The sequence below is a fragment of the Pelophylax lessonae genome (assembly GCF_965119305.1).
Source record: "Pelophylax lessonae genome assembly, chromosome: 11".
In the NCBI taxonomy this organism is placed as follows: Eukaryota; Metazoa; Chordata; class Amphibia; order Anura; family Ranidae; genus Pelophylax; species Pelophylax lessonae.
This window is the reverse complement of record NC_138778.1, coordinates 35,227,224-35,253,620: the sequence shown is the minus strand read 5'-3', so window position 1 is coordinate 35,253,620 and position 26,397 is coordinate 35,227,224. Positions and strand designations below refer to the sequence as shown.

The 26,397-nt window shown below is 42.6% G+C and overlaps 2 protein-coding genes across 3 annotated transcripts in view; one reads left to right on the top strand and one right to left on the bottom strand.

The window, feature by feature from the left end:
* Positions 1-7,918, bottom strand: part of LOC309566742 (bactericidal permeability-increasing protein-like) — a 74,335-nt gene extending 66,417 nt beyond the window's left edge. For both annotated transcript variants that reach the window (XR_014225894.1, XM_082272016.1), the window contains exon 1: positions 7,715-7,918. Coding sequence is in view for 1 of the 2 variants with exons in the window: in XM_082272016.1 (XP_082128142.1) it covers positions 7,715-7,826 (112 nt within the window). In the remaining variant the exon portion in view is untranslated. The remainder of the gene's footprint in view (positions 1-7,714) is intronic.
* A 13,604-nt stretch (positions 7,919-21,522) lies between these two features.
* Positions 21,523-22,773, top strand: LOC309567348 (chemerin-like receptor 2; the record flags this gene model as incomplete). Its single annotated transcript, XM_082272763.1, has 1 exon — positions 21,523-22,773. The coding sequence occupies one exon, from the start codon at positions 21,523-21,525 to the stop codon at positions 22,771-22,773; it is 1,251 nt and encodes a 416-aa protein (XP_082128889.1).
* Positions 22,774-26,397: the final 3,624 nt, after the last annotated feature.

Here is a 26,397-nt window from a genome sequence, read left to right as displayed (position 1 = left end):
ACTTGCTCCTGTGCCTCCAGGAAGGGTTTCCTCCATGTGCTGCTGGGGATCCTTCCAGCACCTGAGCCCCAGACCCGAGGTCACCCTTCCCCCAGGCTAGGGGGCACCATGCAAGGGCTTCCGACAGCCTCCTCGGCTCTCCTTTTCCATTTTCCACCTGACTGCTCCTGCTGGCATAACTCATACCTATTTATGAGGTGAGCTGTCCCCTTCCAGCCCCTTTTTGCTGGGGATTAGCTAGGATCCTCAAAAATATGAATGACAGCCCCTCCTAGCCTACACCCACTACATCTAGAACCTTCTCCAATGTCCCAGAAAACAGGGGCAGACACAAGAAGAGCTGTCAGATGAGTCATCCAGCCTCTCTGAGTGACTAAATCCTGACCCAGGTTTAATCCAGGCCTGGCTCTCAGCCAAGCCAATTTACCTACACTAACAACTAAACTATATACACCTAGCACTAGCATTAAAAGACGCCTAGGTCTCCTGTTGGCTGGAAATGGAGAAATTAATATTCATATGTAATACTTCATACTTACTGCCTTTCTTGTTCTTATAAATGTTGAAAAAAAACATTTACAAATACAAAATTCTGATGGAGGTGTCACACATACCTGTTCACTGGGATGTCCCCTTTGTGGTCAGCCTCCAGCTTCCTGCATCCTCTGGCACTGCAGCCAATCACAGAGGGGGAACTATGGTAAAGGGCTCATGTGTAGGTTTGCTATGTGATTGAGCCACATGCTAGCAGCTGGATCCCTTGTGTTTCCTAGTAAACTCTCCTGTGATTTCTAGTGCCTCTTTGCATTGTTTCAGTAAACCTCAACAATCTCTAGTGCCAACTATCTCTCCAGAGATCCTTGTGCATTCCTGCTGTGTCACCTACAGACCAGTGATTTTGGTGCAAGTACTATTCCCTGAGTATCTGCTCTCAGTTCTCAGCAGCTGTCCACTTGGTCAGAGGGCCGCAACCTGCAGAGCTCTCGTGAAGACAAGATGATCCTGCACCTTGGCCCTTCCAAGGGCTCTCACCATTGCTCTACATTTGGGCACATTAGGCTTGACCTCTGGTTCCAACAGGTGTCCTGCTGCTCCAAAACTCCTTGTAGTTTTCTGTGTCACCTACGTGGTAATCTGCACTGCCTAGCCCCAGCTATGATAACTAATTTTAGGTTGTTTTATTTATTTATTACAAGTACTTATATAGCACCGTCAATTTATGCAGCGCTTTACACATATACACTATATTACCAAAAGTATTGGGACGCCTGCCTTTAAATGCACATGAACTTTAATGGCATCCCAGTCTTAGTCCGTAGGGTTCAATATTGCGTTGGCCCATCCTTTGAAGTTATAACAGCTTCAACTCTTCTGGGAAGGCTGTCCACAAGGTTTAGGAGTGTGTCTATGGGAATGTTTGACCATTCTTCCAGAAGTGCATTTGTGAGGTCAGGCACTGATGTTGGAGAAGGCCTGGCTCTCACTCTCCACTCTAATTCATCCCAAAGGTGTTCTATCGGGTTGATGTCAGGACTCTGTGCAGGTCAGTCAAGTTCCTCCACCCCAAACTCGCTCATCCATGTCTTTATGGACCTTGCTTTGTGCACTGGTCCAAATCATTTGGTGGAGGGGAGATTATGGTGTGGGGTTGTTTTTCAGGGGTTGGACTTGGCCCCTTAGTTCCAGTGAAGGGAACTCTTAAGTCGTCAGCATACCAAGACATTTTGGACAATTTCATGCTCGCAACTTTGTGGGAACAGTTTGGGGATGGCCCCTTCCTGTTCCAACATGACTGCGCACCAGTGCACAAAGTAAGGTCCATAAAGACATGGATGAGCATGTTTTGGTTGGAGGAACTTGACTGGACTTCACAGAGTCCTGACTACCCCTTTGGGATGAATTAGAGCAGAGACTGCGAGCCAGGCCTTCTCGTCCAACATCAATGCCTGACCTCACAAATGCGCTTCGGAAGAATGATCAAACATTCTCATAGACACACTCCTAAACCTTGTGGACAGCCTTCCCAGAAGAGTTCAAGTTGTTATAGCTTCTAAGGGTGGGCGAACTCAATATTAAACCCTACGGACTAAGACTGGGATGCCATTAACCACTTGCCTTCTGTGCACTTAAACACCCTTCCCATCCAGGCCAATTTTCAGCTTTCAGCGCTGTCACACTTTGAATGACAATTGCGCGGTCATGCTACACTGTACCCATATGACATTTTTATCATTTTTTTCACACAAATAGAGCTTTCTTTTGGTGGTATGTAATCATCTCTGGGTTTTTTATTTTTTACAAAAAAAAAGAATAAAGACAGAAAATTTTGAAAAAAAAAAAAAGTTTTTCTTATTTTCTGCGAGTAAATTTTGAAAATAAATTTTTCTCCTTCACTGATGTGCGCTGATGAGGCGGCACTGATGGGCACTGATAGGCTGCACTGATGGGCACTGATGAGGTGGCACTTATGGGCACTGATGAGGTGGCACTTATGGGCACTGATGAGGAGGTACTAATATGCCGCACTGATGAGCACTGATAGGCGGCATTGATAGGCGGCACTGATAGGCGGCACTGAGAGGCGGCACTGATAAGCACTGATAGGCGGCACTGATGAGCACTGATAGGCGGCACTGCTGGGCACTGAGAGGTGGCACTGCTGGGCACTGAGAGGCGGCACTGACGGGCGGCACTGACGGGCGGCACTGATGGGCACTGATAGGCGGCACTGATGGGCACTGGCGGATGGCACTGGACACTGACGGGTGGTACTGATGAGCGGCACTGATGGGCAGCACCATCAGTGCCCACACTCAGTGCCCATAGTGCTGCCAATCAGTGCTCATCAGTGCTTAGATGAGCAGGCACTGATGGGCACTGACTAGCAGCACTATGGGCACTGATTGTGGTCATTGATGGGGGCACTGATGGCAGGCACTGTGGGCACTGATGGGGGGGCACTGTGTGTGTGTTTTTACCTTTAGTAATCAGGGCACTGGTGATCAGTGCCCTGATTACATTCTCCTGTGTCCCCGGCGCTGTGAGGCTCCCCCTCCTTCCTCACACTGCAGGCTCTGTGTGAGGAAGGAGCGCCGGCGATGAGAGATGATCTCATATGTTTACATATGAGATCATCGCTAATTGGACGGCCCGATCACGTGGTGAATGGCCGCTGTGATTGGCCATTCACCACGATCTGTGATCGGCCGTGTCCCTTGGACACGGCCGACACAGATTTCCCCCGCAGCGCGCTCGCGGGAGTGCGCGGGGGGGCGTGTCACTGGGAGGCCGTTTAAAAACGGCCTCCCGAAAATTTGAGTCCGCGCTGCAGCCGTATATAGGCTGTAGCGCGGATGGGGGAAGGTTAAAGTTCATGTGCGTGTAAAGGCAGGCGTCCCAATTCTTTTGGTAATATGGTGTATATTGTACATTTACAGTACATCAGTCCCTGCCCTCAAAGAGCTTACAATCTAGGGTCCCTAACTCCCATTCATACGTACTCATACTAGGGCCAATTTAGACAGAATCCAGTTAACTTATCAACATTTCTTTGGAGTGTGGAAGGAAACCGGAGTACCCAGAGGAAACCCACGCAGGCACAGAGGGAACATGCAAACTCCAGGCAGGTGAGAACATGAAGAACAGACTCCAACTCGTGACAGGAAGGGAGAACTCTGAGAGCAGCAAAGATCAGTGGAGGAATTTCCTTGCAAAAGTAGGAATAAGGACTATGCTTGCTACTTTTATATTTAGGCTTCATGTACACAGGGTGTTTTTGAAGCTGCTTTTAGGAGCATCAGACATTTTTTTTTTTTTTTTTTGCAGCTTAAAAACGCCCCTCCATGTTTATTCATTCATGCACACACGGACATTTTGAAGCTGCAAGTGGCATTTTGAGCTGCAAAAAAAAAAAAAAAAAAACCGAGGGCCAGCGCGTTCTGAGGACCAGCATTACAGCTGTATAAATGCCTGATGCTGCTAAAGGCTGCTTAACGTTACTTATACAACCGTTTTTGTTTTTTTTTATGTGAAAATCAATGGTTCCCAATTGGAGACCATTGATTTGAATGGAAGTCTCATCCAAGTCGGATCATGATGATCCGACTTGTGATGCGACTTGGGCTCTGAGGATCTTGAGGGGGGAAAAAATCCAGTGTGGGAGTCCCCCCCAGGTTCCATTCCAGGTCTGGTATGGATTTTTAAGGGGAATCCCATGCAAAAAACAGCGTGAGGTCCCTCCCCCAAAATCCATACCAGACCCTTATCCGAGCATGCATCCCGGGAGGTCAGGAAAGGGGAGGGGATGAGCGAGCGGCCCCAACCCCTCCTGGACCATACCAGGCCACACGCACTCAACATGGGGGGGGGTGGGTGCTTTGGAGCAGGGGGGGCTCTGCTCCCCCCACCCCCACCCCATAGCACATTGTCCCCATGTTGATGAGGACAAGGGCCTCTTTCCGGCAACCCTGGATGGTGGTTGTTGGGGTCTGCGGGTAGGGGGCTTATCCGAATCTGGACTCCCCCTGTAAAAAGCGGGCTCTCCCCAGATCCCGGACTCCCCCCCTATGTGAATGGGTATGGGGTACATTCACTACCCATTCACCCCAAAAAAGGCAGTGTAGTGTAAAAAATGACAAGAGACAGTTTTGAGAAGTCCTTTATTAAAAATCTTTCTCCGATCTTCTGCCTCCGATCTTCTGCCTCCGGTGTTCTCCCTCCGGTCTTTCCCCTCTGGTCTTCTCCCTCCGGTCTTTCCCGTCTGGTCTTCTCCCTCTCGTCTTCTCCCTCCAATCTTCTACCTCTGGTCTTCTCCGCTGCCAACCCGGTCTTCCTCCGACGATGTCCCCTGTGATTATTGCAGCTCCGCTCTTTGCGTCTTCTTATATAATTATGGGGAGTGGCCACCCAGTGACGTCACCCGGAGACCCCGTCCCCTTGTGTCGTCATGCATTGTCAGGTAGGTGACAACACAAGGGGCGGGGTCTCTGAGTGACATCACCAGGTGGCCACGCCCCATGACTACATAAGAAGCCACAAAGAGCGGAGCTGGAATAATCACGGGAGACATTGTTGGAGGAGGACTGGGTTGGCAGTGGAGAAGACCAGAGGGAGAAGGCCGGAGGGCGAAGACCTGGGGGAGACAATCAGAGGGAGAAGCCCTGAGGGAGAAGATTGGAGGGAGAAGACTAGAGGGAGAAGATCGGAGGGAGAAGATTGGAGGAAGATTTTTAATAAAGGACTTCTCAAAACCATGTCTTGTAATTATTTACACTACACTGTCTTTTTTGGGGTGAATGGGTAGGGGTACAATGTACCCCATACCCATTCACATAGGGAGGGTATTATCCAGATTCCGATAAGCCCCCTGCCCGCAGACCCCCACAACCACCGCCCGGGGTTGTCGGGAAGAGGCCTTGTCCTCATCAACATGGGGACAAGGTGCTTTGGGGTGGGGGGGGGGTGCGGAGCCCCCCCTGCTTCAAAGCACCCACCCCCCCATGTTGAGGGCGTGTGGCCTGGTGGGGGGATCCCATGCCATTTTTCTGCGTGGGGTTCCCCTTAAAATCCATACCAGACCCGGGGGGGCCCAGTATGGAACCTGGGGGTGACCCCCACGCCAAGTTTTTTCCCATTTTGGTGTGGAGTTCCCCCTCAAGATCCTGAGAGCGCAAGTCGCACCACAAGTCGGATCATCATGATCCGACTTGGATGCGACTTTCATTCAAATCAGTGGGCTTAAAGCCATATCAAAGACGACTCATAGGCAACCATTGAATTTGAATAGAGGCAAAAAAACGCTGCTAAAAGCTAACGCGGCTAAACGTGCATTAACGCCAATAGAAGAAGCTACTAAAAGCACGTTTTTACAGCTGCTTTTTCCTGGCGTTGGTAGTGGCCCTGCAGGTCGTTTTTTCTAACGCACTGTGTGCATGAGGCCTTATATTGTATTTCTGGTTTTGGTGGGGTGTTATTGTAATAGGTAAGTCTTAACTAGAAGGATGATCAATTGTGAACACCCACAAATGTGTTACCCTTAAAATTCACAATATGTTAAATAGAAAATAAGCCATAAAGGCTGTGCTTGAAAAAAAGCAGGCAGAGGGTAAAGACCCAATCACCAGTATCGCCTGGGCATTTTCTGAAGCTATTCTTTTCCTCCTTATTGACCCACCATGCCTTGTTTCTCATGTCAGTCTCCAGCAAGGAGAACGTTTCTTGCTCTCAGTGGCTGAACAGACTGGGTGGGGGGGATGTGAAGGAAAGATGATAATAGATCACTGAGGAGAGGGCATTACAATAAACCTGATACTTTGCCCTGTTAAAGGCCAACTTTGGGCACAACAAAACAAAATACCTTTGTGGTGTTCAATTTACCCACCCCCACACTTTAAAGGTGACATGTTTGTTAGGTCTAGGGGGTGCATGAACAAGGGTGTATCCTCCTCCAGCAGGGTCCCTCCAACTATGCCACCAGTCCCACAAAGCCTTCTCTCTAAGGTGCTCCCAGCTGGCAATTGCATGCCTGCCTTCTTCAAGTGTAATCAGGGCTGTCTTACCGAATGGGCACGCTGGGCAGTTGCCCGGGGGCCCCACCTGCCCAGGGGGCCCCACCTGTCCAGCGACCCAGCCCCAGCCAAGCTTTAGGCCCGACTCCCGTGTGCATCCTGCCGCAGAACTTAGCAGGTGGCAAGCACCTGTCGGTCCTGCGCTGCTTGGGTCATGGCAGGAGAGCCCACAACTGCAGGAATGCGTGTCAGCCTCCGTGGAAACAGGCACACACAGGACAGTCGAGTCTGACTCCTGTCTATGTGTTTGTTCACTGGACGCTGCCGCCAAACTTGGAAGCTGTCATTAGCCTGGCATTGCTGTATCAATAAATACCGCCTTATCGATAATTTGCATTTTTATTCTCGTGGGTGATTGTGTAGGCAGGGCCTCAGTGCACTGCATTGCCCGGGGGCCTATAATGCTCTTAAGATGACACTGAGTGTAATGCAGGAATTATGGGCCCTTGGTATAAGTGATGACGCCTAGTGACCACCCAGAGATCGTAGCTTTGGGGAGAAGAGGACAGTGCTGGATCCTTTTCCTAAATCCCTTAAACATAATAAGTATCGCTATGTCTCTTCTGCAATTAAAGCAACATACTGTACCTGCCTGTTCACAATCCTCTATTGATGTACACTGAGGTGGGCATGCGCAGCTCAGCATACGTTCTCGGCATGGTGCCAGCATGCCAGGATGAATGACTCAAGAGGCTGGAAACCTGGCACCCTGAAGAGATCAGGGGAGAAGATTTCAAAGGTTGGCGAGGGATCCACGATTACAATATAAGTAACCTGAGGTCTTTAATTCAGCTTTACAGGAAACCTGTCATTACAGAAATAAATACAATAATTTCCTGCTAAAAATGCCAATTTCCTGTCTGTTTCTGGCGTGAGTCACTGACCCATAACAAACATATATAAAAGCCAGACCAAAGTATAGTATATTAATTTTTGGTGTCTTCCTATTCCATGTCAAAATCCACTGAAGCCAGAGGATCAGAAAGACAACCAATATTTGGAGGAAAATCATCAAGGGAAGTCATATTTCTCTGAACCCCCCCATAATGAAAAAACTAGGTATAAAATCAGAGTGAAAGAATTTCCAGTACAGATACGTAAGCAAAGACAAAGAGTATTGCTGTCAGCAAATTGAATGGACAACATACCATAATCCAGTCCCTTTTGTGTGATTCTCACCACTGCTCCTGGGTTCCCAGTGTCTGCTCTTCCTAACACAACCAGACAGGACATAAGGATTATTGTGCAGGAAAATGCCATCTTGACAGAGCTGGGTGCTGCTACAAAGACAAGTTTATCAACTCTAGCTTTTAAAGCCCTGACAATGTGAAACTGGAACGGAAAATGGTATGAGGAAGTGATCTCAGACATACAGGGACTGTCCCGCTGAGGATTCTAAAACATAACTAGTAAAACAACATGAGCACATTTAGTGTTCACGTTTTTTTTTTGTTTTTTTTTATTATACAATGGCTGATCTTTCATTAATTGATCTGGTATGTAGAATGCAGTAATCTGTAGTAAGTAAACAAAGGCCTTCCATTGTTTTGTCTGTGTAAACCAGCAACTGTGGGGAATCCATAGTGGAGAAGGATCTGGGTGTTTTGGTAGATCTTAAGCTTAATAATAGCATGCAATGCCAAGCTGCAGTTTCCAAAGTGAGCAAAATCCTTTCTTGTATTAAGAGAGGCACGGACTCCAGAGAGAGAGAGAGAGAGATAGAGAGAGATAATTTTGCCCCTTTACAAACCATTAGTAAGACCTCCTCATCTGGAATATGCAGTTCAGTATTGGGCGCCAGTTTAGAAAAAGGATATCAGGGAACTGGAGAAAGTGCAGAGAAGGGCAACCAAACTGATAAGAGACTTGGAAGAGCTCTCTACAGGAAAAGAGAATTAATCTCCAAACATGGAAAGGTTTCTTCTAGTGGTCAACGGATATTGTTTTTTCATTGCCGATACCGATATTTTGGTCATCGCGTATCGGTATCGGCCGATATGGGCCGATATTTTTGTACATTTAAAAAACATTTTTTTTTTTTTTTTAACTTGACAGGTAAAAAACCCCAAATCCCTCCTCTGCACTTAAAAGCATTCAAAACGCCAAGTTTGGCTGTTTTGAATGCTGTCATTTTTTTTAATCTGGCGCCAGTACCCGGAAGCGATGTCATGACATCACTTCGGTGGGACAGGAGACCCGGGCGCGCCGCGGAAACTCCCCTCCCGCTCCATGTAATGACAGCCAAGCGGCTTCTTAGCCACATCGGTTGTCATTACAAGACAGCCGACCTTTGGCTATGGATGCCGGTACCGGGGTGATGCCTCTAGCTGCAATCATCACTCCGGTACAAGCACTTTCCGAAATATCGTCGGCAATATCTGTAACCTCCGGGGCCAATTTCGATATATCGGGAAAAGTGCATATCGCCCCTCGATATATCGGCTTTGCCGATAATCGGTCGATCCCTAGTTTCTTTACAGTAAGAGCTGCGCAAATATGGAACAGACTCGCTCAAGAGGAGGTTATAGCCAGCTCAGTAGATTGCTTTAAAAAGGCCTGGATTTTTTCCTAATTGTGCATAATGTAGCACCTTTGCCCTAAACAGGGTTGCTAATAAATTTAGCGGTGCTAGGTGGTAGCTAGCCTGGCTAATTTGTGGTCTTTGTGATCATTGGAGTTTCCTCCTAAGCCTGGTTTAGCTGTGGTTTCTCCCTATTGTCAATAGGTGGCACTGTTACCTTTGGCATTAGTGTGATGAATTTCAGTGAGTCTAGGTTATAAATATGTATACTTTTCTCAGCCAATCACACTGGTCACTGAGTATGCTGGAAGAAGGTATTTATTTGGAGGAAGTCAGGAGATCTTGGTTCTTTCCACCCAGACTGCTGCTTTAAATGTAAAGTTATGCACTTGGGGGCTAAGAATACTGTATGCATGCATTATACATACAAGGGGGAGTAGAACTGGGGGAATCCATAGCGGAGAAGGATCTGGGTGTTCTGGTAGATCCTAAGCTTAATAATAGCATGAAGTGCCAAGCTGCAGTTTCCAAAGCAAGCAAAGTCCTTTCTTGTATTAACAATACCCCTTAACCACTTGCCGACCGCCGCACGACTATCTACGTCGGCGGTCAGCCCCTCACAGGCAAAGTGACGTAGGGCTACATCACTAGCTTGTGAGGGTCTAGGGAGCGAGCGCGCGCCCCCGGAGGTGCGCTCCCACTCCCGAGTGGTCACGGACCCCCCCGCGCGTGTGACCGGTGGACCCGATGTCCGCCGGCCACTCTGCGATCGGCGGGGGAGAGGGAGAAAGTCAGGCAGCTTGTGTAAACAAGCTGCCTGTCATTCTCCTCGCTGTATGAGAGCTGATCATCTGGATCTACTATGTAGATCCGTTGATCACTCTGCATACAGCTGAAGCCCCAGCCAATCACAGTTAGAATCACGCCCCTAGGGACACACACAGCCCCTCCCTCTCAAATAAAGTTAACCCCTTCACTACCAGTGTATTTTTACAGTAACAGTGCATATATATAGCACTGATTACTGTAGAAATGTCACTGGTAACCCCAAAAGTGTCAAAAATGTCAGTCAAGGGTCCGATCTGTCCGCCGCAATGTCGCAGTACCGCAAAAAAAATCGCAGATCGCCGCCATTACGCGTTAAAAAAAAAAACAACAAAAATGACAAAAATCTTTCCCTTAGTTAGTAAACGCAATAACTTTTGCGCAAACCAATCAAAATACGGTTTTTGCGATTTTTTTTTACCAAACATAGGTAGCATAAAACAAATTGGCCGAAAATTTAAAAAAATTTTGATTTTTACATTTTTTTTTGGGGGAATTTCATATAAAAAAAAGGGAAAAATATTGCTATTTTTGCAAAATGGACGCTCTTTTTTTGTTTATAGCGCGTGATCAAAAAATCACACAGGTGATCAAATACCGCCAAAAGAAAGCTCTGTTTGTGGGAAAAAAAGGACGCCAAATTCGTTTAGGTACAGCCTCGCACGACCGCGCAATTCTCCGTTAAAGTCACGCAGTGCCGAATCGCAAAATACCCCCTGGTCAGGAAGGGGGTAAAATCTTCCGGGGCTTAAGTGGTTAAAGTGAAGTGTTTTGCCCATGTAGATAGCCATACATAGTTTTTCGTTTCAACGTTCATCAGAACATTCTTGCTTGCCATTACTGAGTCAACCAATTTCATTTGAAAACCCCTAAATAGACTCCCAGACATTATTAAACAGGTTTCATTACAATGTGTACAATTTTTCCAGAACAAAAACTATATTTCATTCTCTTAGGAAACATTTTCCATCCTGAATTTTCTTGTCACTTTAGTCAAAAACAAACATTGATTTGACCCCTCTAAACATTAGAGAATTGAATGAACATTCTGAAGACACAATTTTTCTAACAAATTTCATCCGGTGTATAGGCAGCTTTAGTTTGCTCTCCTGTTGCTCAATTCAACCACCAATATTGACAACAGATAACCTTGAATTATCCCCAAGTCACTCTAGTCAAAGCCAACACAGAGTTAGGGGCTCTTTTCCCATCCCCATGAGATAATACTAGTGCCTTGTGATTGGTTGCTAAGGTGCTCAGTGCTGCATCAGGGAAGGAAGGAACTTGAGTTTTACATGATCTCCTTATCCTTAGGTATGGCAGTCGAATAGAGCAATGGTGTAGTGTACGGAAGGTTTAATATTGAAAGCATGTGGCTCACTTACTTTCTCCAACAATGCAGAATTGGCTGCCTGAGTGACCAATCACCAGTCACCAGGGCTATCATATTTGGTTGGGGGAAGGAGCCCCTAGCCATCTGTAAGTGACAACAAAGGCACTTGGACCTTACACAAGGATTCTTCTCTTTAGTCCTAGTGGAGGGATTAGGAAAAAGAAAATATAGGTAAAAAACCCCATAAAACCTAATTTTGTTTTACAAAGAAAGTTATTCCATATTTTTGTTTTTTTATACAGCACAATAGCACAACGCAATGTATAAAGACTTAGTCAACGGAAGAGCAAGCCGGTCAAGTGCTCACGTAGAACAAGAAGAGGGAAGAGATCAGTACAATGGCCGCAACAAAAGTATATGGTACAACAAATCAGCAGATTTTCCAACAGTAAGCGCAAAGACAAGCTCATCAGTCTCCTCTTGAGCGGCATCTCGAGATAAATGGTAGAATTGGCCTCAATGGCACCAATTAAACTAGGAGGCACAAAAAGAAAAAAAAAAGGGGGGGAGGGGGAGCCAAGGAGGCTCGGAGGCAAAAAGAGAGCAAACATGATGGAGAGAGGAGAAGAAGAAGAGGGGGTGGGAAAAGAAGCAGAGGAGGGAGAAAGGAGGTGAGGGAGGGGCGATTCCTGCAGGGTTCAGCCATATGCGCATGAAACTGGGCTACAGAGGGGTCCATCAAGTCGAGAGCAGGTTCAAGCTATCGTTGTATGTGATCTATGGATCCGAAACCTTCACAAATTTGGCATGGATGTCATTCAAATTAGAGTGAGCTTCTCATGCACCATAGTCCCCATGAGCCATTGTTTGAATTCAGCAAAATCGAGGAACTGTTTCCGCTAAGCTTTGGCCATCATCTGAGGAACTGCTACAAAGACAAAGTCATGAAACATTATTTGTGTGCATACCTCCCAACTTCTGAAATAGGAAATAGGCACACTTTTGTATTCAATGAACACAACCCTGCCATGCCCCCAGTTATGCAGGTCATAATGAAACATAGGAAATGATTGAGTAAAATCACAAGGTCTTTTTACCACACATTTTCCTTCATACTGGCTGTTCAGAACAATAAATGTAAGAATTTAGAAAATGGATAAAAGGTTTAGTGCTGTAAAATATTTTATTAATCCAATAATAAATTTAATGAGGTCTATACCTCTAGACCAGTGGTCTCCAAACTGCAGCTCGGGGGCTGAATACAGCCCTTTGCTTGCCTTTATCTGGCCCTTGGGGCACTATTCCTCCTACTTACACCAACAATGGGGGCATAATTCTTTCCACTGACACCAACAATGGGGCACAGTTCTTCCCACTGATACCAATGATGGGCGCCCTTTCACCCACTGACACCAACGATGGGCGACTATTGCCCCCCACTGACACCAATGATGGGGCACTATTACTTCCACTGATACCAATGATGGGGCACTATTCCTTCCACTGACACCATGAATGGGGCACTATTCCCTCCACTGACAACAGTGATGGAGCACTATTCCTCCCACTGACACCAATGATGAGGCACTATTCCTTCCACTGATACCAATGATGGGGCACTATTCCCTACACTGACACCATGGATGGGGCACTATTCCTTCTACTGACAACAGTGATGGAGCACTATTCCTCCCACTGACACTAATGATGAGGCACTATTCCTTCCACTGACACCAATGATGGGGCACTATTACTTCCACTGATACCAATGAGGGTATCTAAAGTTGCACCACTAAAGCTGGTGCATTGTGCACTCCCACTGGCGCTGGGACATTTTCTACTCCTACTGTCCACAGTCCGGTCCCCCTAAAGTCTGAAGAACAGTAAACTGGCTCCCTGTTTAGAAAGTTTAGAGACCCATGCTCTAGACCAAAAAATAGGGACAAATGAAAAGGAAAGAGGGACAGACGGATTTCATTAAAATGAGGCACAGTACCTTAAAATAGGGGACAGGTGGGAGTAACTGTATGTTGTTGCTTTCTGTGGTAATATCCAATCTTTTTTGAACAAACAACCCAATCCACTCAAATCAGTGTGATCTGGATGATGTTTAGCTCTAGTGGTAGATGCATTTTCCAAGTGAGTTCATGTCAGTCCATACTTTATTTAGGGGCCTGGTAACCCAAGGCAAAAAAAAAAACAAAAGTCCAACATAAACGTGTTGCCCACGCAGGGGTTGCCATTTCTCAAAACAACAGTAACAAAAGAAATGGCAAGCCACCTGGTAACGCTTTGGCAGCACCACTGCTGCTAGTACACTGGCTTTTCCAGCTCACTTAGCCTTGCTTTGCAGTACCTCGCTGCACAGGCCTATTACTGTCCTCAAACAGGGTTCTCCAGCCCCCACTGGGTTCACTTGCTCTTTCAGAGACCTCTGTCCTTCTTCCCACCTTCCTAGACCTGCTACACGCCTCAGTTTTCTTGGCCCCCCAGACCCTCCCTTGATCTCCCAGGCACGTGTAACTGTCCCAGCTTTCCCAGTCCTTTAGCATGAAGTCCCCAACACAAGGGATGCAGTCTCTGATACACACAACTAGGTCTCCTTACAGGGGCCATTCCATAATTACAAGGGCTGTATGCACCTGGACATACACCCTGCTGGTTTTCCTCAATAACTGACACTGGGTTGGAGATTTCTTCCCTCCCAGGACACTTTGAAATCCTAAAACTGTGGAGCCCGATCTGGGAATACCAAAATCCGGACAAAACTGTAAAACCAATTTTCTCCACTCAAAATCAACACTCCACAGTCCTGTACCCAGTAAACATGCAAACCCTGTGTCCTTTTCCTGACCATTTCCACAGTGGCAAGGCCTCACAACAGGCAGAGTGAATTTGGTACCCGGTTCTCTAATAATGAATAATTGTATAATGCAAGTTTTCTTTATCAATGTGATGTAGCACCCTCCTAGATAGGTGCTAGAATAAAAGCATTGTTTTGCTGTTCTGTTTATCAGGGAGCATGATTGTTAGTTTTGCCTGTTGCATGTGTGATTCACTTGGTCTGAGGGAGTGCCCCCACTGTATCCAATAGGGGAGCCAGTTGGACAGTGGAGGAAACCCAGCCAGTGACACACAGGCTTTTGTGACAGTCCCAGTGGGAGGGTACAACCGCAGTGCATCCTGGGATTGATCTTAAAAACCAAGGGCACATGTGACAGGGCGTCTTTGGCAGGAAGCAGAGTCCCAGGAGGAGGGTGACGGCTGTCTCTCCTTCTGCAGGTTGAGGAAAGTTGTCACAGGCAGTCGGCCTAGTGAGCCATGTGTGGAGCTGAGCCTTGAAGGTCCTGGAGAAGCTGACGGTGGAGCTGCAGGCAGAGCTATCTGAGAAAAACAGTGTCCGTTAATACCAGGGGGCTTGCAAAGGGGTCTGCCCAGGAAGGGGGACCACTCCAGTGAGGTCAGTGGACGGAAGGTCAGCTCACACAGTCAGTGAGTAAAGGGGGTGCCAAGTAGAACCCTGAAGAGTAAATCTACCAAGTAGTTCGCCTGTTATATACTTCTGTCAGGATTATTGGGGGTAATTAAATAAAAGAAAAAAAATGGATTTAAAAAGCCACGTAGACTATAGAGATTGTGAACAGCACAGCTTCCATCTTGTTTTGGAGGTGAATGAAAGTTCATATATGTTCTTTTGCAAAATGTCTCTTACAAGAGAGTCTAGAATTTCAATAGAGAGCTTTGCATTTCTTTTAAATCATAAATAAGTGGTACATGGACATCTCATCAGATAAGAGTCAATTAGCGAGACACCATACTAGTCACTGATGTCCAGACGTTAGTCTATCTGTAATTAACAATGGACAATAGTGTATTCATCAGACATTTAAACTATATGAGTTTTAAAGATACCTGATATTGTGTGTAAGCTGTATATCAACAATTAAGTCGTATTCTATTATTGATATAGTGGAATCTAGGTGATATAAATCCTACAATTCTAGACGCAATGTCTGACAGTAGTGCCAGAATTCAAATAATTAATGGACTTTCACTAGCAAAGAGGCCAGACAGGTCAAAGGTTATCTTTAATAGTGGTCTAATTATTTTATATGCTGAATCTAATAAGCAATACAATACTGCCCGCTTTGGAGATGCTACTAAATGCAGTCTTGGGGTAACTCAGTATTTTCCAAAATAAATATATATATTGTATTAAATATATAATATTATTGAAATGGCCTTACCAGATTCAATAATTGCCAAGATGAGTGATGGAGATATAGATGGACATTTATGTATGTACTGAGATTATAGACAAGTTTATATGTGGTGTTTTATGATTACTCTTAAATATAAAGAAATTATCCTTTAATTTTAATTATCCAAAATATTGGGTTATTAGGAGAGGTGTACCAATGACCTCACCAGTTAATGTATAACATATCCCAAAACCAACAACATACACACTACTCACATCCATCTATATACTCATCTATACATACGCCATCTTGCTCTATCATTTATCTGAAACTTTGAGGGACGCCAAACGAAACTCCTCCCTAACTGGCCACCATCTTGGGAAGGCATCCATTTTAGGACTCTGGTAATGACCATTTGAAGCTAGCAGCCATCTTAAGTGTGGTAATATACCTTGCTGTTTATTTGATTCTATTCAATATTGTTTATTTCCTTCCTTATATGTTTTATATTGCATATTTAAGGGTAATAAGATTACAATCCCAGCCGTATAACCCATAGTAATTTTTCTCTAAAAAGCTGATTTTTGTTTTTATACATTTTTATTAATATCAGATTTAGCGCATTATTGGCGATTTTAGTCTCCCGTTTTGCATAGCTTATTCTCGCTCCATCTGCAGTGGAGTGACTGACGGCTGCGCGATACGCAGACAATTGTGGTCTGATTATATAGAACACTTACCCATGGTGATCTACTAGTTGAAGAAATCGCTAAAATGACAATGAAAGGAGAAGTTATCATTATGGGAGATTTCAATCTTCCAGATATAAACTGGAAAACCAAAATAGCAAGTTCTACCAGGAGTACAGATATTCTAAATTCCCTACTGGGGTTGTCTCTGCAACAAGTGGTTGAGGAGCCATCCCGGAGGGAGGCCATTTTGGATCTGGTATTCACAAATGGGGATTCGGTATATGATGTCATTGTAGGCGAAACCTTGGGATCCAGTGATCACCAGTCAGTGTGGTTTAATATAAGAACTGTGAAAGAGTCACACCACACAAAAACAAAAGTTTTAGATTTTAGAAAAACAGACTTTTCAAAAATGAAATTCGTCATAAATGAGTCCTTATCAGACTGGAACGGATTACATGGAGTCCAGGAGAAATGGGACTACTTAAAAGGTGCATTATTGAAGGCAACAGAAAATTGCATTAGACTTGTCAGTAAAAGCAAAAAAAGGAAGAGACCACTGTGGTACTCAGCAGAAGTGGCCCAAATCATTAAAAATAAAAAGCTAGCATTTTGTAATTATAAAAAAACCCAGAGCAATGAAGATAAGGAAATCTACAAGATTAGGCAGAAAGAGGCCAAGCAAGTTATAAGAACTTCTAAAGCGCAGGCAGAAGAAAAACTAGCTCAGTCTATGAAAAAGGGGGATAAGACATTCTTCAGATATATAAATGAAAAAAGGAAATTAAAACAAGGAATAACTAAATTAAAAACAAAGGACGGAAGGTATGTAGAAGAGAATAAAGGGCTAGCTGACTGCCTTAATAAATACTTCTGTTCAGTTTTTACAGAAGAAAAAGAAGGAGAAGGACCTCCACTTGAAAGGATGACTAATGAATCGTTTGATGCATGTGTCTTTACAGAGGAAGACGTTCTAAGATTGCTGTCTAAAGTGAAGACAAATAAGTCACAGGGTCCTGATGAGATACACCCAAAATTATTAAAAGAGCTTAGTGGTGAGCTGGCAAAACCATTAACAGATTTATTTAACCAATCATTAGCAACAGGAGTCGTCCCGGAAGATTGGAAATTGGCAAATGTCGTGCCCATTCACAAGAAAGGTAGTAGGGAGGAATCGAGCAACTATAGACCAGTGAGTCTGACATCAATAGTAGGCAAATTAATGGAAACCCTATTAAAGGATAGGATTGTGGAACATCTTAAATCCCATGGATTGCAAGATGAAAAACAACATGGGTTTACTTCAGGGAGATCATGTCAAACAAATATTATAGACTTTTTTGACTGGGTGACTAAAATAATAGACGGTGGAGGTGCAGTAGACATTGCATATCTAGATTTTAGTAAGGCTTTTGACACTGTCCCACATAGAAGACTTATCAATAAACTGCAGTCATTGAGCATGGACTCCCATATTGTTGAGTGGATTAGGCAGTGGCTGAGTGACAGACAACAGAGGGTTGTAGTCAATGGAGAACATTCAGAACAAGGTCATGTTACCAGTGGGGTACCTCAGGGATCTGTACTGGGACCAATTTTGTTTAATATCTTCATAAGTGATATTGCAAAAGGCCTCGATGGTAAGGTTTGTCTTTTTGCTGATGACACAAAGATATGTAACAGGGTTGATGTTCCTGGAGGGAAACGCCAAATGGAAAAGGATTTAGGAAAACTAGAAGAATGGTCAGAACTCTGGCAACTGAAATTTAATGTGGATAAGTGCAAGATAATGCACCTGGGACGTAAAAACCCAAGGGCAGAATATAGAATATTTGACACAGTCCTGACCTCAGTATCTGAGGAAAGGGATTTAGGAGTAATTATTTCAGAAGACTTAAAGGTGGGAAGACAATGTAATAGAGCAGCACAAAATGCCAGCAGAATGCTTGGATGTATAGGGAGAGGTATAAGCAGTAGAAAGAGAGAAGTGCTTATGCCGCTGTACAGAACACTGGTGAGACCTCACTTGGAGTATTGTGCGCAGTACTGGAGGCCATATCTCCAGAAGGATATAGATACTCTAGAGAGAGTTCAGAGAAGAGCTACTAAACTAGTACATGGATTGCAGGAAAAAACTTACCAGGAAAGGTTAAAGGACCTTAACATGTATAGCTTGGAAGAAAGAAGAGACAGAGGGGATATGATAGAAACTTTTAAATACATAAAGGGAATCAACTCGGTAAAGGAGGAGAGCATATTTAAAAGAAGAAAAACTACCACAAGAGGACACAGTTTTAAATTAGAGGGGCAAAGGTTTAAAAGTAATATGAGGAAGTATTACTTTACTGAGAGAGTAGTGGATGCATGGAATAACCTTCCTGCAGAAGTGGTAGCTGCAAATACAGTGAAGGAGTTTAAGCATGCATGGGATAGGCATAAGGCTATCCTTCATATAAGATAGGGCCAGGGACTATTCATAGGATTCAGATATATTGGGCAGACTAGATGGGCCAAATGGTTCTTATCTGCCGACACATTCTATGTTTCTATGTTTCTATGTTTATGCTATACCTGAGGAAAGATAATCTTGCTTTATTTTTACTTTCATTATTGAGCTACATATCACATTGCATTTATCATTTTAAGTAAGGTTATCTTTTTATGTCATTTCCACTTTCCAGTTTGATCATTTATTGTGAATACATGTCTTGTGAATAAATATTCTTATATATATTCCTTACTGTAGATTGTTTTCACTAAGATTGGTATATGTTTTTAAAAGGAAATTAATCAATTAAAAATAATTAGTTACATATTGATTTGTGGAAATAAGTTGAGATTCTCCTACCTTACAGATCTTTGCTTATTGACATAAATAGACACTGTTATATTCAGAGCAGTATAAATATTCTGAGACTTCACTTCAGTGGCTAAGTAAAGCAGCGGCCTTGCCGCATTCAACATAGCTAGAAGTCCTCAAGTTTGTGTATAGTTTACCAATTTGGAGTATCCCACTCATCCCTTCTCCAATCTCATCATAAAATAAAAACAACAAAAACCAAATCCCTTGGACTGTTTACTGACTGAGCCAAGAATCTAAAATATTAAGAATTCACAAGTTGTTGCTATGGGTAACCAATGGGAATCCACTTTCAGCAGCTCCCAAGGGAGTAGTGCTACCGTTATAATATTTATTTCTTCATTTATTTCAAATAAATTATTCAGTAATCATGAAGCACTTTACTCTAGTAGAATGTAAAAAACCTTAATAATAATACAGTATATCTAATATTTCAAGCATTAATTTATTAGTATATTAGGACATATTTTTACTAAGACAAGGGTACTTGAAGTGAGATTCCATTATCTATTATTTAGAGGCATACAAATGGATAGGGTAATGATTTTCTTATAAATATGAGAATATTTAGAGAAATAGATTTTTCCAACTGCAGAGGAGCAAGAATGGATACTGCTGTCCAGATACAGGTAAACCATTTAATTATTGGAAAAACAGCTATAATAGTTTATGTAGCATCTGTCTCATTCCACCACATATCTCAAAAATAAGAGGATTATTCCTCATTTTAGGATAGTGGGTACAGCTATGCCAATCATTTATTTGTTCCCCAAACAGCCAAATGATCGACAGAAGCATTGAGGTATGGTGCAAATATTAGTATTATAGAGCTATTTGTTCAAAACTACGTATAGCTGTTTTAGGCTTTTTAGCCGTTATCAGTGCAATTAAGTCGTTATCAGTGCAATTAGAGTAAATAACCAAACCGGTTATAGTGAGAAGGGACTAATGGAATCAAAGAGCCCTCCAACCAGTGCATAGGCATTTTAAATCCTTCCCACCATAGTCTGTATAGCATTTATTTTTTAGTTTCGGATAGAGTGTGAAAGAGTTAGACCCTCTGCTGTGTTTTTATTGACATTTGCTTCACCACTGGGGAGATTCCACCCCCTATCTGCCTTGGTGATCATTGTTAGATTCCACCCCCTATCTGCCTTGGTGATCATTGTTACTGAGACAGAAAATAAGGGAATATCCAAACTTTTAGAGTTGTCATGAGAGCAACAGTTATAGGGACATTTTCCACTGAGGACACGTGTTTCTGTGGCAACTGTCTAAGATGTCTATAGGGGTATACAAAAGACGAGAACATCCACCAAAAAGTTTATTAAACACAATACAAAAGTGGATAGCCAATGCTTTTTGTTGGCTTAAATCCCCCACTTCCTCTGGGCTTTATTTAGAGCATGGGTCTTCCAACTATGGCCCTCCAATTGTTCAGGAACTACAATTCCCATCATGCCTAGTCATGTCTGTGAATGTCAGACTTTTACAATGCCTCATGGGATGTGTAGCTCTGCAACAGCTGGAGGGCCATAGTTTGAGAATCCCTGATTTAGAGAATAGTTCAGGGATATACTGGACACAAAAAAGTGGAGTGACTGGGATAATCCATTCTGTAAACAGAGATAAAGGACAGACTTATGCTTACATGATACAGACTAGAGACCAGGGAAGCAGCCACACATTAACTCTACTGAGAGTAATAAATAAACCTTATACCTCATGTATTTAATTGTGCAGTCCTCGTAATTTGTATACCCTACAACACACAGTTTTTAAGAACTGGTGCCAAAAACTGAACTGCAAATTCCAGATGAGGTCTTACTAATAATTTGTACAGGAGAAAAATGATATCTCTCTCTGGAGTCCATGCCTCTGTTAATACAAGAAAGGACTTTGCTTGCCTTGGAAACCACAGCTTGGCATTGCATGCTATTATTAAGCTTATGATCTACCAGAACACCCAGATCTTTCTCCGCTATGGATTCCCCCAGTTCTACTCCCTCTAGTATGTATGATGCATGCATATTCTAAGCACCCAAGTGCATAACTTTACATTTATCAACATTAAACCTCATTTGCCACATAGTTGCCCAATGAAACAGTGCATTGAGATCAGCTTGTAGGTTGGAGACATCCTGTAAAGAAGTTATTCCACTGCAAAGCTTTCTTGAGACAAGCAGCAGTAAGAGGAAGGGAGAGGCTGACCCCCCCCCCCCCCCAGAATTCTTCTTGTCACTGTACATATTAGGAAAGTGTTCAGAGCTAAGACAAGCTGCCATTATAAAGCATCCATCTCCTTACTAGCTGTTGTCATATCCACTACGGCAGGAACAGAGAAGGTGCTGTTTGGACCACTTATAAGCTAGGTTTATAAAGTTTCTAGCAGCATGGGACAAAGTAATACATGCACTTTGTACCATGGGGACAGAACAGGAAAAAAATAATGATAGTTCTTTAGATTAAAAAAAGGAAGGTTCAATTTATTTTATCCAGGTTCTGTTTTTATTAGTCCCTTGTATGTTAAAGAGGATAGCTCAATTAAACCCTTTTGATTACTTTAAGGTTTCAAGAACAGAGAAAGAGATACTTTCTGAAAACTTATGCTTCTACTTCTGGGACTTAAGAAATCAGAATACCACAAACAAGTTTAATTACTTATCAACAGAAACCAGCCATCTAGTCATAGCGCTGGCGGCTATTACCTGTGTGCTTGGGGTTTTGATGAACGCTGTAGTCATCTACATCACAGGATTCAAAATGAAGGAACAAAAGTCAAGACTCTGGTTCCTGAACTTGGCGGTGTCAGATATTTTATTTCTGCTGATAACTCCTCTTCGAGTAATTATAATACTGGGACAGTACTGGTCATTTGGATCTATTGCATGTAAGCTAAGTCATTTTGCATTTGTATGTAATATGTACTCTAGTTCTTTCCTTATCACAGCTTTATCTATTGATCGTGTCTTGTCAGTGGCCAAACCATTGTGGCACCATAAGGTCTTCTCCCAGCGCATTTGCCTCTTTATCTGTACTGCAATATTGGTGGTGGTATTGCCTCTTGGCACACCAGCCATATATTATAATGATGCAGTCAAAGATGGACTAAAAACTCATTGTGCATTTTATCCTTTTCGCTACAATAATACTAGAAATGATAGCTTAGGTCAAAAAATATATTTTCTAAGTTTTGTTATAAAGGCCATGGAAATGACTAGCCAAGGAAATGACACATGGGAGCCACCAGGATTTGTGAAGTTTCCATATCACAGACAAGGATGTAAAGACAGTATGTGTTGTGCTGATGACACTACCCTAGCCTTATATAAAGAAGGACACCAATATTTGAAAATATTTTATATTCCCCTAATAGTTATTGGATATTTGATACCGCTTTGTGTCATAATCTTTTCCAATTTAATTATTGTTCTGCAAGTAAAAAAATCGCAACATGTAAATTCCAAAAAATTATATAGGTATTTTGCTATACTCGTTGGGGTTTTCGTGCTAACTAAAACTCCATTTGCTGTCGCTAATATTGTTTACCTGGAAGAATTCCGAAAAATGAATTTCTCACATATGATATGGATGCGTGGCTTAATGGTCATTTTGTTTGTAATAGCAAATCTATGTAGTTGCCTTAATCCAGTATTGTATGTGCTAGTAGGTAGTAAAGCCAGGGCTACATTAACTAATTCTATGTTCAGCATAAAGAGCACACTTTTACCACGTTTTCAGAACATCAGAATAAAATGTAAATCCTCTCAATAGCATATAAAATGCTTAACCCTATTTCTATGATCATTCATTTTAAAACAACAGATGGGTGGACCGTTTTTTTACCCAGTGCCAATTATAAACAGCACTGTATAAATTAGGGATATGTGACTGTCTTACCCACTAATTACTGAGTACAAAAACATTCTTTGGCCAATCACGGTGATCCCATGCAATTATTTACATGTTTGGTCTCTCCCTTTACCCCTACAGCAGAGGAAGCAGAGAGATCATAGCAATTTGTGATTATAGAAAAGAATGAACGGATTGGCAGCTGCAGATCCATTCATTCATTTTTTCGCTGATACTGAGATTGTTTTTCACCACCCCTCCTCTCCTACAAATCTAATCTAAAGGTTTACTCTGTATATGTAATAAAATATATAAAAATATCTGCGCTGAACAGGTGAAAAAAAACCCTTATAAGAACCTTGAAAGTTCAAAGAAAAGGGGGTTCAAGCAGCCAGCTAAAAATGCATAGACAAAAGCATAAATAAAGTAAAAAAGTTCATAAGCAATTCTTGATAGAAGGAATCATCCAGTGCTGGGACAAGGTAACCCAGCGCCCAGGGCAAAGATACCAAACTGCGCCCCCCCTTCCCTTAGGGTTGGGTTCAAGGCGCGCCCATCCCTGCAATAAACCACTGCGCCCTTTTCCCGGCCCTGGAATCATCCACCACCTTCAGTGTATCTGATAGCACACACCACCAACCTGGGATCTCTCAATCTCCTTACCAAAACGAAGATGACAAAAAGCACGTAGCAAGTGTAGGCAGAGGATCAACGGGATGGAAACTCAGTCCCAAATACAGTTTAGACCAATCCACAGGGATGATGTATTCCGATATAAGTCTCCAGCTTGCAACTCAGATGTAAACCAAGAAGAACAGAGGAGATTTCGTAGTGCAGTATGTTCAATAACTTTTAAAATTTATTTGCAAACATACTTCCAAAAAGCAGGTAAAATCAAGCAGTAAAACATTTCAAAAGTACCGGGTCATTCAGCATGTGCGTGTCAGCGTGCCCACTGAAGCGTTTCGGCCAATCAGAGGAAGCTTTGTATTCATTGATAGAATACACGGCTTTCAGTAAATGGCTAAGCGCCGCTGTGATAGACTCTACTGTGTTCCGGATATGAGACAGAAAGGTCTCGGCTCAAACCTGGAACACAGTGCAGTATGCTGTATGTAGCTGCAGCTACGTACAGTTTATGCTGCACATCCTGCGACCTCACTAGTTAGTAAGGGACATAGTTTGTTTGAGCCAAGCTGGCCCTGTCATTAGTACAGTGTCAGTGTTCAGTTTTTATCACTGATCACTGTATTAGTATCACTAGCAAAGTCAGTGTCAGTTAGTGATCCTCCCAAATAGTGTCTGTTAGTGCCAGATTGCCCTACACCCTATCACAGTTCCACTATAAGTTGCTGATCACTGCCATTACAGTATAGCGTCTATAGCTTTGTAAATTCCAATATATATACCATAGTTTGTAGAGGCTATAACTTTCACACAAACCAATTATTACTAGGATCTTTTCTTACGAAAGACATTTAGCAGAACACATTTTGGCCTAAATTTATAAGAAATTCGATTTTTAAAAATACATTTGTATTGGATATGTTTTATAACAAAAAAGTAGAAAATGTAGGGTTTTTTTTTTTCAAAAATGTCAGTCTTTTTTAATTTATATAATAAAAACCCAGCAGTGAATAAATATGACCAAAAGAAAGCTCTATGTGTGTGAAAAAATTATATAAATTTAATTTGCGTACAGCAGTGCATGACCGAGCCATTGTCAGTTAAAGAAGCAAAAAGCAAAAAATGCTCTGGTCATGAAGGGGGTAGAACCTTCAGCAGGTCAAGTGGTTAAGGGACAGTTTTTTTGTTTATATGTATGTTTACATTAGCATTTACCAATCCAAGTTTAACTGTTCTTTTATATTTATTAATGGAATGCACTGTCAAATGTCTTTTTTAAAGGCTTTTATTGCCATATAAATCTATACACATAATAAGTCAGTACAGAATAATGATACACGGATTGCCATCTCACATTAACATAGTTGGTATACATAGTATTGAGCGATCACTATAGTTAGCTCATGTGCAGTATAATAGATATAGCTGTATCTACCTAACCCTCATTCACCGTGCTTTGAATGGTACCAGTGTGTTCAATTTTCTGTTGTACTATGTCAATATACTTTGCCTATATTGTTATTTTCTTCTCTAATAAATGCTGTATAGAAAGTCTCAAAGTCTGAGCTGTGTTAATTATTACCATCTCCCACCTCAATTTGGGCATTTATTGTGTTATGTGTCTCAACCCAACAAAACCATATTTTTTCAACGTTTGCCGTTGTTTAATATGTTCTAAATACACTACAACTTTTCATCAGTGTTCTTTGTTGCAAGAATTTGATCCCATTTAGTTTCATGCAGTATAGAGCCAAGCTCTAAGAGTAAAGAGTTCACTCTTTTGAAACTTAGTGGTCTTGTTCAGGGTTGGGACAAGGGGGGATTGGAGGTGGGACAGAAGGGGCTAATGCTAGAGTGGATCGCGGTAAAGCGTGTGCCTTCCGGTTTGCATTCCACTCGGCCCCCTCGTGACCTCACTACCTGCATTCCATCTTACTCGTTTCGTAAGCACGCTGACGTCTTCAGAGATTCATTTATTGGACATTTTTGTTATTTCTGCCAACATAGTTTTTTGCATATTCACTTTTATGCACAAGCACTTTGGTATATTCTGATTGCACTATTGCACTTGATATTTTTATGAGAAAATATTTTTGACATCAATTAAATGACATACCTCATTTAAAGTCCCACAAATTTTGTTCTTCCACTTGATATTTTGATATTACACTATTAATAGTTCTTCTGCATATTCACTCTATAAGCATCAAGCACTATAGTAATGCCTCTTGTTATCTCATGATAACAGTTGGATATAGTGTGTTGAGGAATTTATGTAGATGTTTAATCTCCTAGTTAAAGGGTCAAAGGAACCAGAATCTAGGTTTGTCAGTAGGGCAGAGGTCTACAGAGTGGGTGGCAAAGAACAGATAAAAACCCGTCTTTACCAGTGGCTCCTATGGGGAGTAGCGCTGAACTAAAATAAAACAAGAAGAAGCATAACTATAACCAAGAAATCATTATAAAATCATGGGCCATTAAAACTGGCAAGAATTCAATATTCCGGTTCTAGTAATCTAAATGTTATATGATGGTATCAATTTAGATTATAAAACAAACAAAGTCTGATGCTAAAAGAACCAAGGTGAAACTTCTTCCATGGTGGCAACCGGTGATGTGCTGGGGTCCATAATGCAGCTATGTGGGGGTGGGGGGAATAAGCACCAGGATCAGTGCTAAAAACAAGCAGAGTGCAAAAGACAACTAAAAAGCGCTAAATAGGACCATTGGTGTAAAGTGTAGATGGCAAGTACATCCACTGAAGAGTGATCCAGTGACACCAGTAAATATGATAAAAGCAAAAATAGGTTTATTAAAACTAGTTCAAATGGCAAGCAATAGATGAAAAGCAGCCATGGTTGGCAATCACTAAACTAAAATTGTTTAGTGATTGCCAACTATGGTTGCTTTTTAGCTATT